General features: G+C 42.7%; 1 protein-coding gene across 3 annotated transcripts in view; it reads left to right on the top strand.

The window, feature by feature from the left end:
* The window catches only part of LOC105487027 (putative adhesion G protein-coupled receptor E4P), a 62,843-nt gene that overhangs the window by 20,700 nt on the left and 24,910 nt on the right, over positions 1 to 17,233 (top strand). For all 3 annotated transcript variants that reach the window (XR_011617923.1, XM_071087960.1, XM_071087959.1), the window contains exons 3-9: positions 2,869 to 2,919; positions 5,312 to 5,434; positions 6,897 to 7,049; positions 9,985 to 10,025; positions 10,535 to 10,670; positions 13,967 to 14,074; positions 16,634 to 16,818. Coding sequence is in view for 2 of the 3 variants with exons in the window: in XM_071087960.1 (XP_070944061.1) it covers positions 2,869 to 2,919; positions 5,312 to 5,434; positions 6,897 to 7,049; positions 9,985 to 10,025; positions 10,535 to 10,670; positions 13,967 to 14,074; positions 16,634 to 16,818 (797 nt within the window). In the remaining variant the exon portion in view is untranslated. The remainder of the gene's footprint in view (positions 1 to 2,868; positions 2,920 to 5,311; positions 5,435 to 6,896; positions 7,050 to 9,984; positions 10,026 to 10,534; positions 10,671 to 13,966; positions 14,075 to 16,633; positions 16,819 to 17,233) is intronic.

Genomic DNA, 17,233 nt, shown 5'->3' with positions numbered 1-17,233 from the left:
CCGTGGCTCACGCCTCTAATCCTAGCACTTTAGGAGGCCAAGGCAGGTGAATCACTTAAGGTCGGGAGTTTGAAACCAGCCTGGCCAGCATGGTGAAACGCCATCTCTACGAAAAAGACAAAAAATTTAGCCGGCCATGGTGGCGGATGCCCGTAATCCTAGCTACTCTGGAGGCTGAGGCAGGAGAATCGCTTGAACCCAGAAGGCAGAGGCTGCAGTGAGCCAAGATTCCGCCACTGCACGCCAGCCCTGGGTGACAGAGTGAGACTCTCCATCTCAAAAAAAAGAAAGAAAGAAAAAGAATGTCATCTGCATTCATAGGAACCCCCTCTGGGGTAGGCTAAAGGGTCACTTCAAGTATCTGCTATATGGATTGACGCCAAGCGGGTCCATGCTTGGAGCATCATAGCTCAGTAAGTTACAACCTAGACCTTCCCACCCTGTCCTCTGGGCTTTAGGGTCTTAGAGATGAGAAAAAGAAATCTCCGTAGGAGGCATCAGATACAGTTTAAGGATGGAAGGTTTGTTAGGAGACCTTACAGGTAAGTGATGTTCCATACTGTATGTAAGGGGCGGACACATTTTTTTCTGTAAAGGGACAGATAATTTGTATTTCAGCTTTGTGGGCCATATAGCCTCTGCCTTAACTACTCAATTCAGCTATTCCAGCCCTAAAGCATCCATAGGCCTTATGGAAATGAATGGATGTGGCTGTGTGTCAATGAAACTTTATTTACAGACATAAGCAGCTAAAATTCATATCATTTTCATGGCCATTAAGTATTATTCTTCTTTTGATTTTTTCAACCATTTAAAATGTTTTATGTAAAAAATATAAAAGTCATCTCAACTCATAGGTCCAGTTTGCCGACCCCTACCCTGTGGGAATCAAGTGATATTTCTCTCTGGAAAAATAAATAATAATTATTCACAGGAAAATTGGTGTTGAGTGTTTTGGTTCAGAAAAAATGGCCCTGTCAGCCAGGCATGGTGGCTCACGGCTGTAATCCCAGCACTGTGGGAAGCCGAGGTGGGCAGATCATCAGGTCAGGAGTTCAAGACTAGCCTGGCCAACATGGTGAAACCCCATCTCTACTAAAAATGCAAAAATTAGCCAGGCGTGGTGGCACGCGCCTGTAATCCCAGCTACTTGGGAGGCTGAGGCAGGAGAATTGCTTGAACCCGGGAGGCAGAGGTTACAGTGAGATGAGATCGTTCCACTGCACTCCAGCCTGGGAGACAGAGCAAGACTCCATCTCAAAAAAAAAAAAAAAAGAAAAAAAAAGAAACAACAAAACAAAATAAAATGTCGTAAGAGATAACTTAATATTATAAATCTTTAAACATAATGTTTTCATCAGTATGCATGATATTGAAAACAGTAAATACAATGGGTGAGATAGGAGCAGGTGACTTTATCTTGCCCAGGTACCTTGCCTTGTTCTTTGATAACTCGAATGGACCATGAGCATGACCCAAATCCAATCTCCTAGGTATTATTTGCTATGCTTACACCATCTGGGGGCTGACATTGTTCATAGAAGCAGATGCCTCCATATTTTAGCAAAAGATTCGCGCAGAGCCACCTTGCAACGGAAGGGATAGGAAAAAAATTCCTTCTTCAAGTGCCTGCTCATTCCAAGCGTATTTGCCTTAAGGGAGTGATGTTAGATAATCCAGGAAGAAATAGGTGGAGCAGCTTTCTGCGTTTCTGAGTTCATCCCCAGTGTATGTATTTAACTTCAGTCTAACAACATGGCAGCAGGAAGAGATCATCTTCAAATCATCATTATCCATTCCAAATTTGTCAAAATATCGGAACTCCCAGGATTCTCATGCTCCATGAATATTCAAATCTCCTCGTACCTCAGAGGAAACCCTGTTTCCTAAGGATTAAACCCTCACTGTCGTCAGCCGGACATGGCTACTGAGCACTCAGAATGTGTCTAGTCCAAACGGACATGTGCCGTCTGTACAACATGCATACCAGATTTCAAAGACCTAATAAACCCATATAAATTTAAATAATGGACGAATTATTTATTGCATATTGATTATGTATTGGAATGGTAATATATTTCAACTACATTGAACTAAAAAATATTATCAAAATTAATTTCAAGTGTTTCTCTTTGCTTTTTAAAAATGTGGGTAATAGATGGCCAGGTGTGGTGGCTCACAGCTGTAATCCCAGCACTTTGGGAGGCCGAGGCGTGCAAATCACTTGAGGTCATGAGTTTGAGATGAGCCTGGCCAATATGGTGAAACCCCATCTCTACTAAAAATACAAAAATTATCCAGGCATGGTGGCAGGTGCCTGTAATCCCAGCTACTTGGGAGGCTGAGGCGGGAGAATTGCTTGAACCTGGGAGGTGGAGGTTGCAGTGAGTCGAGAACATGCCGTTGCACTCCAGCCTGGGCAACAGAGCAAAACTCTGTCTCAAAAGACAAAAAAATGTTGCTAATGGAAAATTTAAAAGGACCTATGGGGTTTCCATTTATATTTTTCTTGAACAGTGTGTGGTTTGAGGTCCGGACTGATATTAAAATAAACTGTTGAATATAGAAAGGAGATTGCCAACCTTGTCTTTTGGTGCTAGGACATAGAGAAGAAGCTGAATTCGCTGCTGGGTTTTCTGAAATTGGGAAACACAGCTCCAATCAGATGAACTTCCCATACTTTAGAAGGATATGATGTCCAAATCTGTGACTCTTGTGTTTATAACCTGCCTGGAAGACGCTATGGTGAAGCTTGCACGTGTGACTGGGCAAAGAGTTAGGGTTAGTTGCCCCTAACTCACCCAGCCTTCAGCCAAGCAGAGTCCAGGGGATCCCCGTCTGAATGATCCCCTCCTCTCTCTGTTCCAGGTCTCACTATCTTAGTGGTTCTGCCAGGATCAGAAGCCGAGAATTCTGGAGGTGAGTCTATTCATAGCCAAAGGCCAGAGGAAAGGAAATTGGGATCTGGAAGCTTCCTTCAGAGAAGGGAAGGAGCTTTTATCAAGAGACAGAGCATGGAGTCTCTGGCACTTCCTTCTGGCTCCTTGGAGATCCCAAGAGCTGTTTTCCTATCTCCATCATCACCATCATCTGCATTTACATAGCAAAGCACATCACATATACCATCTCAGTCAATCCCCATGACACTCCTACAAAGACATTATCCCCATTTGATCAAGGGTCCTCCAGAAAAGTGGCTGGCTCAAGGTCACATGGCTGGTGGATGCTAGACTCTCCTCTTTCTTTCCCCAAGCCTGTGTCTTGAGTCATTACAGGAAATACTTTGCTTTCACCACAAGCCATTGCTTGGGTTCCCCCAGAAGCAGACCCTGAGAGCAACTCGTTGTTCTGGGAGGGACTCCTAGGAGGCACCAGCTGGGAGTGGGCAGTGGCATAGGAAGGGGAGGAGCTCATATAGGATCCTTATCAAGCAAGTTACATGTGGGCAGCTGGAGTTTAATACCTGGGGGAAGCTGTTGGGCGTGGCATGGAACAGGCACCTCATACACCTCAACGGGTAAGGAACCTATTGATTATGACTATGTTCCAAATTGTGGTAAAATGTAGATAATGTAAAATGTAGCTTTATAACTATTGTCAAGGGTACAGGTAAATGCCATTCAACATTTGCACTGCCATGCAACCATCACCACCATCCACCCACAGTGTTCTTTCTAGTTGCAGAACTGAAACTCTGTGTCTATGAAACATGAACTCCCCATTCCTCTTCCCCAAGGCCCTGGCACCCACCATTCTACTTTCTGTCTCTATGAATCCAGCAACTCTGGGCATCTCAAAGGAGTGGAATCATACATTATTTGATGCTTTGCTTATTTCATGGAGCATAATGTTCCCCAAGGTTCATTTATGGTGTAGCATGTGTCAGAATTCCATTCTTTCTTTTTTTTTTTTTTTTTTTTTTCTTTTTTTGAGACTGAGTTTCACTCTTGTTGCCCAGGCTGGAGTGCAATGGTACAATCTCGGCTCACTGCAACCTCAGCCTCCTGGGTTCAAGCGATTCTCCTGCCTCAGCCTTCCAAGTAGCTGGGATTATAGGCATTCACCACCATGCCCAGCTAATTTTGTTTGTTTGTTTGTTTGCATTTATTAGAGATGAGGTTTCACCATGTTGGTCAGGCTGGTCTCGAACTCCTGACCTCAGGTGATCCACCCACCTCAGCCTCCCAACGTGCTGGGATTACAGGTGTGTGAGCCACCATGCCTGGCCAGAATTTCCTTCTTTCTAAAAGCTGAATAACATAATATTGTGTGGATGGACGACATTTTGTTCATTCATTTATTCATTCATGGGCACCTGGATTACATACAACATTTGGCTATTATGAATAATGGTGATATGAACATGAGTGGACAAATATCTCTTCTATACCCTGCTTTTGATTCCTTTGAGTATATTCCCAGAAGTGTGATTGCTGGATCATATGGTAAGATCATATGGTAATTCTGATTTAGAATTTTTTGAGGAATTGCTATACTGTTTCTCATAGACATGGCATCATTTTACATGTCTACCAGCAGGGCACAAGGGTTCCATTTTCTCTACATTCTCACCAACACTTGGTATTTTCTGTTGTTTTTAAAATAATAATGAAATTGGCTTTTTTTTTTTTTTTGAGATGGAGTCTCGCTCTGTCGCCCAGGCTGGAGAGCAGTGGCACTATCTCGGCTCACTGCAAGCTTCACCTCCCAGGTTCATGCCATTCTCCTGCCTCAGCCTCCCGAGTAGCTGGGTCTACAGGTGCCTGCCACCATGCCCAGCTAATTTTTTTTTTTTTCTATTTTTTTGTAGAGACGGGGTTTCACCATGTTAGCCAAGATGGTCTCAATCTCCTGACCTCGTGATCCACCTGCCTCAGCCTCCCAAAGTGCTGGGATTACAGGCGTGAACCATCGCGCCCGGCCAAAATTTGCTTTTTTTTTCTTTTCTTTTTTTTTTAAATGCACTATCTTCTATCAATCATTGATAAAGGGAGCTACTTATGAGAGGAAAGGCATTGTTAACCTGCCATGTGATGAACAAAGAGAATTCTGGTAGCCAGGGTGAGCCTGCAAGGAAAGAAAAACAGGTGCTGGCATTTGGAGGTTCACCCATCTGGCAAAAGTGGTGTTGGTGGCAGAAGTGGGACATGGTTGGGCACTGTGTGCCCCTGTGTTCAGCAAAGGTCTGGGTGCCAAACGGATGCCAACAGAACTACTCCCAACATGACATTCTTCTGACTGCAGCATTGGTACAGGGTAGACGCATACTGAATATTTCTTAGACGAATGAATGGATTCTGTTTCTCTGCAGCTTTCTGTCCTCAATGCCCTAAATATGCCAAGTGCCACAACAGCACCCACTGCACCTGTGAACACGGCTTTTCGGCCAGGTCTGGCAGGACATACTTTCATGAGTTCTCTGAGAAGTGTGAAGGTAAAAATGTTAACGGGGTTTTAATTTAATCTCTCATTAGTGATAACTATTCTGTTCCATGTGTCCTCTGCCCAAAACACATAAACCCATAGCCCAAATAAAACTCGTCTCTCTTCAGCAGACTAGTTGATAAAGTACAGCCGTCGGCCACGTGTGCTTGTCCCTGAGTCCTTCAGATGAAAAGCACAAGTATAAGTCTGTGGTCCAGAGCACCTTTTGTCTGTGGGTCCTTTGCTTGAGCCTCAGCTCTGGTCCATTCAGCAGAGAAGGCTGATGTGGTTGGGAACGGCAAGACACATAAACATTGCAAAAGCCAGGATTTTTTTTTTTTTTTTTTTTGAGATGGAGTCTCGCTCTGTCGCCCAGGCTGGAGTGCAGTAGCGCCATCTCGGCTCACTGCAAGCTCCGCCTCCCAGGTTCACGCCATTCTCCTGCCTCAGCTTCCCGAGTAGCTGGGACTACAGGCGATCACCACCATGCCCGGCTAATTTTTTGTGTTTTTACTAGAGACGGGGTTTCACCATGTTAGCCAGGATGGTTTCGATCTCCTGACCTTGTGATCTGCCCGCTTCAGCCTCCCAAAGTGCTGGGATGACAGGTGTGAGCCACCGCGCCTGGCCTTTTTTTTTTTGAGTCAGAGTCTTACTCTGTCACCCAGACTGGAGTACAATGGCGCGATCTCAACTCACTGCAACCTCTGCCTCCCGGGTTCAAGCGAGTCTCCTGCTTCAGCCTCCTGAGTAGCTGGGATTGCAAGCACACACCACGACGCCCAGCAAATTTTTGTATTTTTAGTAGAGACAGGGTTTCACCATGTTGGCCAGGCTGGTCTTGAACTTCTGACCTCATGTGATCCGCCAGCCTCAGCCTCCCAAAGTGCTGGGATTACAGGCATGAGCCACCACGCCCGGCCAGGCCAGGATTTTAGTAGTGTGGTCCTTCCTCATCTCTCTCAAGCTTTTCTAATAGTGTGTTAACTTACCCTATGTTTATTACCCTGCTATGCACTGTGTATTAAACTGATTTATCAAATGGTGTGACTTAAAAACAACATTAAAAACAACATTCCATCCTTATTCTAGTGATTTGATAAGTCATCTTTACCATGTTCTAAAGCTCCATAGGTACTTGGGTCTATGTCTGGACTTCTGGTCTATTTCATTAGTCTATTTTTATTTATGCATGCATCAGTACCTCTTTGTTGACTTGCAGCTTTATACTTTATCTTAATCTCTGGTTCCCACCTTGTAGTTTTTTCTGGCTGCATCTGCATGATAGCAACAATTTGTCTCTTACCTTATAAAATACATATGTAGATTTTTAAAAATTGGAATTGCATTGGATTTATAAATTAACTTAGGGAGAACATTGATGGACAATGGTTGGGCAATAAAGATTTCATGGGCAAGGGAAATGGTATAATTCTATGAAAATGAAAGCAACACTTTCTCTTGATTCACAGATATTAATGAATGTGAGACCGGGCTGGCAAAGTGCAAGTATGAAGCTTATTGTAAAAATAAAATTGGAGCTTACATCTGTAGCTGTTGGCGAAAACATCCTATCTTCAACTGGCTGGCTGGTTTGATAGATTATAATCATCCGGATTGTTATGGTAAGAACCTCCAAATACTATTTTCACTGAAAAATGATGGGGACGTGGGGGAAACTCTGAGAGATTTTCTAATTTTAGGCCAGGGTAAGAGAGTAAAGCTCCATCCTAACCCTCATCCCTCATTCCTTTGTTGTCTTTGATGATATTTTCCAAGATGGTGTCATCCAAGCCTTGGCATCTATAACCATCTCTATATAGATGCTTCCAAATGTATGTGTCCAATACAGGTCTGTTTCCCGAGCTTCCAAAAGGGCACCTTTAAATTTCTTCCGCATTTCTCTATTTATTCATCTCTCACTCATCTTAAATTCAATGTTTATGTCTATCTACCTATCTACTAAATCTGATGAATTCACACTGATACCTCTGGTTCCAGTTCAACATCAAGGCTTGTGGAAACTTCCCTCTTTCCTTATTTGTAACTTCCTTCTCCAACAATGAGAAACCCGTCTCTCACTATCCACAATTTATTTATTTGTTTAATTCCAGCATTATTTCACGTTTTGGGTAAGAGAGATTGGATTGAAGTGCTACATCTTCCACTTACCATCTGGCTTTCAGTTAATGACTTAATTTCTATACACCTCATCTTTAAATGGGAGTAGTAATATTAATAGTATCTACTGTGTCAGTTATATGTTGCTGCATAACAAGTTACCCCCAAATTTAGTGGCCTAAAACAATACATATGTATTGTTTCATAGTTTCTTTGGGTTAAGGAACTAAGCATGGCTTAGCTGGGTCTTTTGCTTCTGGGTCTATCACAGTTGCAACTGAGGTTTTGTCCAGGCTGTGGTTTCATCTGGAGACTCGACTGGGGCAGGTTCTGCTTCCAAGCTACTCACAAGGTTGCTGGGAGAATTTAGTTCCTTCAGAGCTGGTGGACTGAAACCCTCAGTTCATTTCTGGTGCTTGGTGGGAGGCAGCCTTTAGTTTCTAGATATGTGGGTCTCTACAGCTTGCTTTGTTATAGCAAACACATTAGAATGGCCAGAAAGAGAGCATGAATAAGACAGGAGTCATAGTCTTTTATAACCCACTCTCAGAAGTGACATCCTATCACGTTTGCTATATTCTGTTCCTTAGAAATGAGTCACTGAGTCCAGTCCACAGTCAAGGGAAGATTACCCAAGGATGTGAATGCCAAGAGGCAGGGATTATTTGGAGCCATTTCTGAATCCTTCTTACTGGACTGAATAGTGTTCTCCCCAAATTGATTCCACCTGGAATCTGTGAATATGATCTTATCTGGAAATAGGGTATTTGTAGATGTAATAAGTCAAGATGCAGTTATACGAGATCAAAGTGGACCCTGAATCCTACATGATTGGTGTCCTTATAAGATGAAGAGTATTTGGACACAGAGACACACACAGAGGGAAGATGGCCATGTGAAGACAGAGGTGAAGATTGGAGTTATGCTACCAAAGGGCAAGGAATGTCAGAGACTGATGGAAACCACCAGAGGCTGGAAGAGGCAGGGCAAGGTATTTCCCTGGAGCCTTCAGAGGGAGCATGGTCTTGCTGGCACCTTGATTTGGACTTCTGGCCTCCAGAACTATGAGGCAATACATTTCTATTGCTTTAAGCCACCCAATTTGTGTCACTATATTATGGCAACCCCAGGAAATTAATATACTTTACCTATTCTTTATTATTATTTTTTAGATGGGGTCTCACTTTGTTACCAGGCTGGAGTGCAGTGGTGTGATCTTGACTCACTGCAACCTCTGCCTCCCAGGCTCAAGCAATCCTCCCACCTCAGCCTCCTGAGTAGCTGGGACCACAGGCATATGCCACCACACCTGGCTAATTTTTGCATTTTTTGTAGAGACAGGGTTTCACAATGTTGCCCGCACTGGTCTGGAACTCCTGACCTTAAATGATCCACCCGTCTTGGCCTCCCAAAGTGCTAGGATTACAGGCGTGAGCCACTGCACCCAGCCCCTACTCATTATTAATGTATGTGAAATACTTAACAGTCCTAGGCACCTAGGAAGAGTCAGTTAATACTGGTTATTATGCTGTATGTGCCTTTTCTACAACTTTCTGTGTTCCTTGAAATGAGATATTATATATGAAGGCACTTTATATACTGCGATGTGTAGACAACTGCTTCTATATTATTAAGTCAATTAACACTGATTTCTTGCATGTCACCCTGATGTGTTGGGATCCTCTGCTATATACTCCCACACCATCGTGTCCTATTTATTATTGATTGATTGATTGATTGATTGATTTTGGGAAGTCCTGTTTTATTTTATTTTAGGTTTGGATGTTGTATATGTGCAGGTTTGTTGCGTGGGTAAATTGCGTGTCTCTGGGGTTTGGTGTATGAATGTTTCCATCACCCGGGTAGTGGGCATAGTACCCAATCGGTAGCTTTTCAGCCCTCGTCAGCCTCCCACCCTCTCCCTCTAGTAGTCCCCAGTGTCTATACTTCCCATCTTTTTGTCCACATATCATGTTCTATTTATTAAGAGCATCCCTTGCAATTGCTTAATTATTTATCCATAATAACTTGCTTAATGACTTCCATGCCAAACTTCAGATTCCACAAGGGGACACCTTTGTTTCTTTTCCTAGCCTATATCCATATATTTCAGCATTGTGCTTGGTTTTGAGTAGGTGCCCAATAAACAGGGTTGACTAAAGTAATGGGTTGGTGCAAAAGTAATGGCGGTTTTTGCCATTACGTTCAATAGCAAAGATTGCTATGACTTTTACACCAAATCAATATGGAACTGGAAGCCCCATTCTAATTCTCTTTTATAATTCTACTGTGCAATACTTTTTAGGCTTCTTAGAGGGGAATTAGAATGGGCTGCAGAAGTATTAGGGAAAGACTCAACTTGAGGGTGATTGGAGGAAGGGATGCAAGCAGAGTGTATTTTCTCCCACATCTCTTTCAATGACATCTTTTCTTTCACAGAGGACAATAGTCAAGGGACACAGGCAAAAGTGGATATTTGGGTGAGTGGGGTGAAGCCTGGATTTGGGAAACAGCTGGTATGTATAACTATGTCATTCTCCTACCCAAACATTAACATGTCTTCCTGTGATTTTTAGGGCAGGGTAGTTCTATCCAGGGGTAATTTTGTCCTCCATTCCAAGGTTATCTGTGAATGTCTGGGGACACTTTTGGTTGTCATACCTTCGGGGTGATGTGTGTGACTGGCATCTTGTGGATAGAGACCAGGGATACAGCTCAACATCCTACAGTGCCTGGGACAGCCTCCCACAATTAAGAAGTTCCTGGTACCATATGTCCATAGAGAAAGAGAAATACAAGGGTAGGGGGGAATGCCTCAGCTGTCATTCAAAGACCTACATCAAGCACCTAGATTCTCAATGCCACACGCACCTTGTAGCACCTTAATAAATATCGTTGCCTTCTGGGCTCCCCACTCCAACACTTGTGCATATTCCTTATTTCTTACATTTCAGTGAGAGTCAATCTAATTAGTTTTATTTTTTTGAAGGAAAATCTGAGAAGAAATGGAAGCAGAGAGGACATTGCAAGACAGGCTACTCAACTAATTCAGAGCGTGGAGTTGAAGATCTGGAATGACAGTTTTGCTTCTCCAGGAAAGGGTCGAATTTCTGACTTAGATGTAGGTAAGAGAGTCTGAGTAGAGTCTTTATCACCCTCCGTAAAGACCATTAAGAGGTCTGGGTCCTGGCTTTGCCAGGGTTTCTGAATGATGAAATCTGTGGATTTCCAGGATCATAGACCCTCTACACCAACATTCTACATGAGAAGGACTCTGTTTTCAAAAATGCAAATTCAAGGGACAAGAGAATAAACCAGCTCTCGTCTTCTTTTCAGCTTCCCTTGGTATGACGGAAAGTATTTAAGAGCATATTCGCCACGCCTCCATGGCTAGAGGATAGAAAAAACCTCGGTTATTTTCCTACTCTACTCTCACATAGTAACGAGAACACAGAATACTTCATCTCTGGTCACCAAAATACGTGTGGGCTCATTTTCCACACTGACCACACAGTTCTCCAGTGGATACCAGCGGGGTGTTCTACAATTCAATTATGACATTATCTGACATTCTCTACCAATAGTGTCAGATCCCATAGGCTGCAGGTTTAATCCCACAAAAGTGTTCTTCACCTCAATGCCAATCTCAAGTTCTAGGTTGTAACCTGTACGTCCGACTGACACGCTACATATTAGAGTCCCACAACCCCTTCCTTGGGTTTGAGTAATTTGCTAGAGTGACTCACTTAACTTAGGAAAGCACTTTACTTACATTTATCCATTTATTAAAAATATATCACAAATGGGCTGGGTGCGGTGAGTTATGCCTGTATTCCCAGCACTTTGGGAGGCTGAAGCAAGTGGATCGCCTGAGGTCAGGAGTTCAAGACCAGCCTGGCCAACATGGCAAAACCCCATCTCTACTGGAAAAAAAAAAAAAAAAAAAAAGTATCTGGGCGTGGTGTTGTGTGCCTGTAATCCTAGCTTCCCAGGGGGCTGAGGCAAGAGAATTGCTTGAACCCAGGAGGTGGAGGTTGCAATGAGCTGAGATCGCACCATTGCACTCAAGCCTGTGCAAGAGAGCAAGACTCCATCTCTCTCTCTATATATATAAAATATATTTAAAATATAAATATATATTTATAAATACTATATATATATATAAATAAAACATGATACAGATGAACAGCTAGATGGAAGAGAGACACAGGGCAAGGCATAGGAGAAGAGGTGCAGTGCTTCTAAGCCCCCTTTAGGGGTGCCACGCTGAGGACCCACATATTTTAAGCTATCTAGAATCTCCTAGACAGCTTAACAAATCTTTTGGATTTGTATGGAGGCTTCATTAGTTAGCCATGATTGGGTACATTATTGGCCATTGATATCAACTCAACATTCAGCCTCCCTCCTCTTCCTGTATCTGGGATGGGGGTGAAACTGAAAGTTCCAACCCTTTAATCTCACCATTGGTTTCCTTGGCAACCACCCCCATCCTGAGGCTATCCAGGAGCTGGCTAAGAGTCACCACATTAGAAAAAAAGATGTTTCTATAACCAAGAGAATACAAAAGATTTGAGTTGAGTCACATGCTCCTGTCACTCAGGAAATTACAATGGTCTTAGGGGCGATATGTCAGCAACTTGAGTCCAAGACCAAATATTAGAACAAGAGATTTTCCTAGTGTTCCTACTGCTCAGGAAATGCTAAGGGTTTTAGGAACTCTATATCAGGAACTGTGGTTTCTTCCTAACCTCTGTATCTGTTAATCATTTCAAAGAATCAATTTTTGGCTTTGTTGATTATTTATATTATTATTCCATTTCCTTTTTCTTTAATTTTCTGTATTATTTCTTTCCTTTCACTTCTTTTGGGTCGAACTTGCTTTTCATTTTCTAACTTATTGACTTAGTAATTTGATTACTAATTTTAAACCATTCTCCTTTCCCAATATATGCATTTAAAGCTTAACACTTAGCTATAAATTAGAGCTATATATTTCCCTCTAAGCACACCTTTAGCTGCATCCTGCAAGTTTTCATATACTGGGCTTTCATTATCATTTAGATCAAAATATTAAAACATTTCCTATGTAATTTATCATTTAACTCATGGTTTATTTAGAAGTGTGTTGCTGAATTACCAAATATTTGTGGCTTTTTAGGGTTTCCTTCTGTTAATGGTCTCATTTAATTTATTGTGGGTTTTAGTTAAGAAAGGATGTTGAACTTCGTCAAATGCTTTTTCTACCTCAATTGAGATGATCATTTTATCATCAATTGAGATGGTTTTTATCTTTCATTCTGTTAATGTGGTAAATCCTATTGATTGATTTACGTATGTTAAACCACACTTGCTCACCAGGAAAAAATAGTTGTGATATATACTCTTTGATGAGTTGTCTGAGCACATACTCTGTAGGATTTCAATCCTTTTGAATTCATTGAGACTTGATTGATAGTCTATTTTGGCAAATGTTCCATATGAACTTAGTGTCTGAATTAACATACCAAATCTGGTGGTATAAGCATGGTAAACAGTGGCTTAACCATTATTTTTTAAATAGTTTTAGCATAATTGAGTCAGGGCTGATGTAGCAATACCATGGCAGTTCTATGCTCTGCTGCCTTCATCATTCACTTTCACTTTGAGTTACAAGAGAGCTGTTCTACTATCACACCCTTTTACCAGCCAGTGAAAAGGGGAAAAAATAAGTTGAAAGGATGTCTGTTTCCCTTAGCACATGCCATTCTGTTCTTTGATCCATTGGCCTGAAAATAGTTGCATGGCTCTGCCTAGCTGCAAGGGAAGCTGGAAAATGGCTTGTCTTCAGCTTAAATTTAGTAGTTCTAGACCCAAAGAAAGAATAGGTAAATGGTGATCACAGGTAATAAGCAGTCTGCCATAGCCCCTAGGACAGCTTTCTCACTTGCTCAGAGACAAACTCTGGTTATACCCCCAAAATGTTGAGGTTGATCTCACAAAATGTGTTTATAGGTTTGATGAATAGTGTTTACTCAAGGGATTCTTCCCAAATGCAGAAGTTCTGTTCCTAGTGACTATTTTTTTGGGAAAACTTTAAAATGCTTAGCTACTCTTGCTTATAAAGATTGCATTCGCCCCTAACCAGGCACTCCAGTACCATTAAGTGTCCTGTGGAAACTGCTTAGCTTGCCTATCAGAGTACCTGTTCTGGGAAGCATGCCCTTCTCCTCTCTTCTCTTGGGTTGTGGCCAGGGTGTTGCTAAGGCCATTTTGGCCACTCCATTTCTACCAGCCAAAGGTGGGAAGAAAGTGCCATGTGGCCAACCTTGCACAGGGGAGATGGGATCACCAATAGGCGGTCTTCCAGAGAAGGGAGTTCTTTAGCAAATTATTTAGGCATGAGGCTTGAGAACAGGACTGACTTTCTTAATGTTTTCAGTTTATGAAACCAAGAGGTGCAATGAAACAAGGGAGAACGCTTTTCTGGAAGCTGGAAATAACACCATGGATATCAACTGTGCCGATGCTTTTAAAAGAACCCCAAGAGGTACTGTGTCTCCAATGAATTCTCTTGACTCTGAATTCTATGCATCATTGTTTCATTTCTAGGTGATTAAACCCCGGGGTGGGAATTCACAAAGCTTTTCAGGTAGGGAGATTCTACATGGTGGAATAAAAAGATCTTCCTTGAGCACTAACTAGGCATTTTGCAGAGAGAAGTCGGGTTGCCATATGGGGTGTGTACTTTGTGATATACACAAAAGTTTGCACAGGGATTCCTTGAAATGCCTCCTGAAAAGGGACTGGTTGGGCCGGGCACAGTGGCTCATGCCTGTAATCCCAGCACTTTGGGAGTATGAGGCGGGCGGATCACAAGGTCAGGAGTTTGAGACCAGCCTGGCCAACATGGAGAAACCCCATCTGTACTAAAATTACAAAAATTAGCCAGGCGTGTTGGTGCGTGCCTGTAATCCCAGCTACTCAGGAGGATAAAGCAGGAGAATTGCTTGAACCCAGAAGGCGGAGGTTGCAATGAGCCGAGATGGCGCCATTGCACCGCAGCTTGGGTGACAGAGTGAGATTCTAACTCAAAAAAAAAAAAAAAGGACCGGCTGATGCATGCCGTTTCCATGTGATGGTCTGAAAAGGTAACACTCAATGGTGTCAGATTGCCTTGAACACTTCCTTGAGAAGCGTTTATGAACACCCTTTTTAAGAGAGCCATCCCGTCTTGTTCTTTACCACAGATTGGAAAACAAATGTTCTCTACAAGGTTCAGAGAGTAAATATGTTAGGTCTTTTGTTCCAGATGACCTTTGTTATTACTCAACTCTGCCATCAGAGTGTGAAAGCAGCCATTGATGATGTGTCAGTGAAGGAGTGTGGCTGTGTGTCAATAAAACTTTATTTACAAAAGCAGGCGGCAGGCTGGGTTTTACCCTCACAGCATAGTGTTTCACACCCGCGTTATGTCATCTCCTGAAGTCTCTGTAAAGCTCCTGCACTATGTATTTTTTTCTAACTTATTTATTTGTTGGTGGCCCATCTCTCTCACTATGACATCAGCTCTCTGATGGCAGGGGTTTTGTCTGTTTTGTTTGCTGCTGTATAATAATTCCTAGAATGTCTGGCACACAGTAGAGGATAAAAAAATATTTCCCTGAAAGATAAATGAATGAATGTATATAAACTATTTCAAAGAGAAAAACCTGGTTACCTTAAAAATGAAATATCTGCTGCATTTCCTCCAAAAATTCCTGGTTACTTGTCAATCTTCACTCCTTACTATAGCTATAGAGTAGGGGAAGGGAGGAAAGGGATCTAAAAACAAGTTGATTTTGTTGTAGTTGAGACCGAGTCTCACTCTGTTGCCCAGGCTGGAGTGCAGTGACGCAATCTTGGCTCACTGCAGCCTCTGCCTCCCGAGTTCAAGCAATTCTCCTGCCTCAGCCTCCCAAGTAGCTGGGATTATAGGCACCCACCACCACGCCCAGCTAATTTTTGTATTTATAGTAGCCACGGGGTTTCGCTGTATTGGCCAAGGTGGTCTCGAACTCCAGACCTCAGGTGATCTACCCACCTTGGCCTCCCAAAGTGCTGGAATTACAGGCGTGAGCCACCATGCCCAGCTGAGTTGATTTTTTTTAATGGAGCAAATAGGAATACAGATGATAAGTAGCTTTGGTCAAAAATGGGATGGTAGCACGTGGACAACTGCAATTTGGGAAACACCCCATCACACGGGCATCCTGTGTGCACTGCACCTCCATGATTTTTTTTTTTGGAGTCAGAAGAGTCTCACTCTGTCGCCCAGGCTGGAGTGCAGTAGCACCATCTTAGCTCACTGCAACCTCTGCCTCCTGGGTTCTAGCGATTTTCCTGCCTCAGCCTCCCGAGTAACTGGGATTACAGGTGCCCGCCACCACACCTGGCTAATGTTTGTATTTTTAGTACAGATGGGATTTTGCCATGTTGGCCACGATGGTCTTGAAATCCTGACCTCAGATGACCCACCTGCCTCAGCCTCCCAAAGTCCTGGGATCATAGGCGTGAGCCACCGTGCCCAGCCTGAAGCTCTCTACATTAAACTGTGGCTTCATGAAAAGGGGAGGGGGAAAAGGAAGACAGGGAGAGGAAGGGTGATAAGATGAGAGAGAGAGACAAAAGGAGTGAATTAATTAAATACAGTGGGCCATTCTGCATACCATTCCACTAAATTAGGTACCCCAGAGTGAGCTTGAGGTGAAGGCTGAGAGAGTGTGATTTTCTTAGACTGCCTGAGTTCCACGTGCCCTTCTGAGGACAAGCATCCTGCCTCACAACTCTGGTTATAATGCTCCAGGGCTTGTATATATATTTTAGGACTCTGATGAGCATATTTTGCACATAAACCGCTTATAATATGTGGGGCATTATAATACATATTACATAAACAAAAATGCTGCACCCCAAGCGACACACAGTGTCTTGAATGGCATTTAAGGGATTTCCAAGAACAGTTTTAGCCATTCCTTGCTTGCCTTATGACCCTCATGTTAGACACTACTGTCCTTTCTCTCCAAACTATGGACGGCCACTAACAGTATTTCTTTTCCATTTTTCTCAGAGAGCACTGCAGTTGCCCTCATCACGTTTGAATCTCTTGGGGATATTCTGAATGCATCCTTTTTTAGTAAAAGAAAAGGGATGCAGGAAGTAAAACTGAACTCTCATGTTGTGAGTGGCAGCATCGGTTTGAAGGAAAAAGTGTCCCTGTCTGAACCTGTGTTCCTGACTTTTCACCATAATCAGGTGAGAAACACCCCGGGCTGGGTCTTCATGCTGAACCTTAAAGGGTGAGCAGGTGCGGACAGCTTCCCAAGTAGGAAACGGAATTCAGAAGTAAGAGAACACACAAGACACGCTGAGGCATCTTCAATGAGATTTTGCCTCACCATGGTGAGGATGGCTATTATCAAAAACCTAACATATCAGTATGTGGCCAAAAAAAAAAAAAAACAAAAAAAACAACAACAAAAAAAACAGGAACCCTTATGGATCTGTAATGGTACAGTCATTATGGAAAACAGTACAGAGGCTTCTCAAAAAGTTATAAACAGAATTATCATCTGTTCCAGCAATTCCACTTCTGGGTATGTGGCCAAAAGAATTGAAATCAGGATCTCAAAGAGATAACTGCACTCCTATGTTTATTGCAGTAATATTC

The sequence above is a fragment of the Macaca nemestrina genome, chromosome 20, assembly GCF_043159975.1.
Source record: "Macaca nemestrina isolate mMacNem1 chromosome 20, mMacNem.hap1, whole genome shotgun sequence".
NCBI lineage: Eukaryota > Metazoa > Chordata > Mammalia > Primates > Cercopithecidae > Macaca > Macaca nemestrina.
This window is presented reverse-complemented; position numbering and strand designations above follow the sequence as displayed.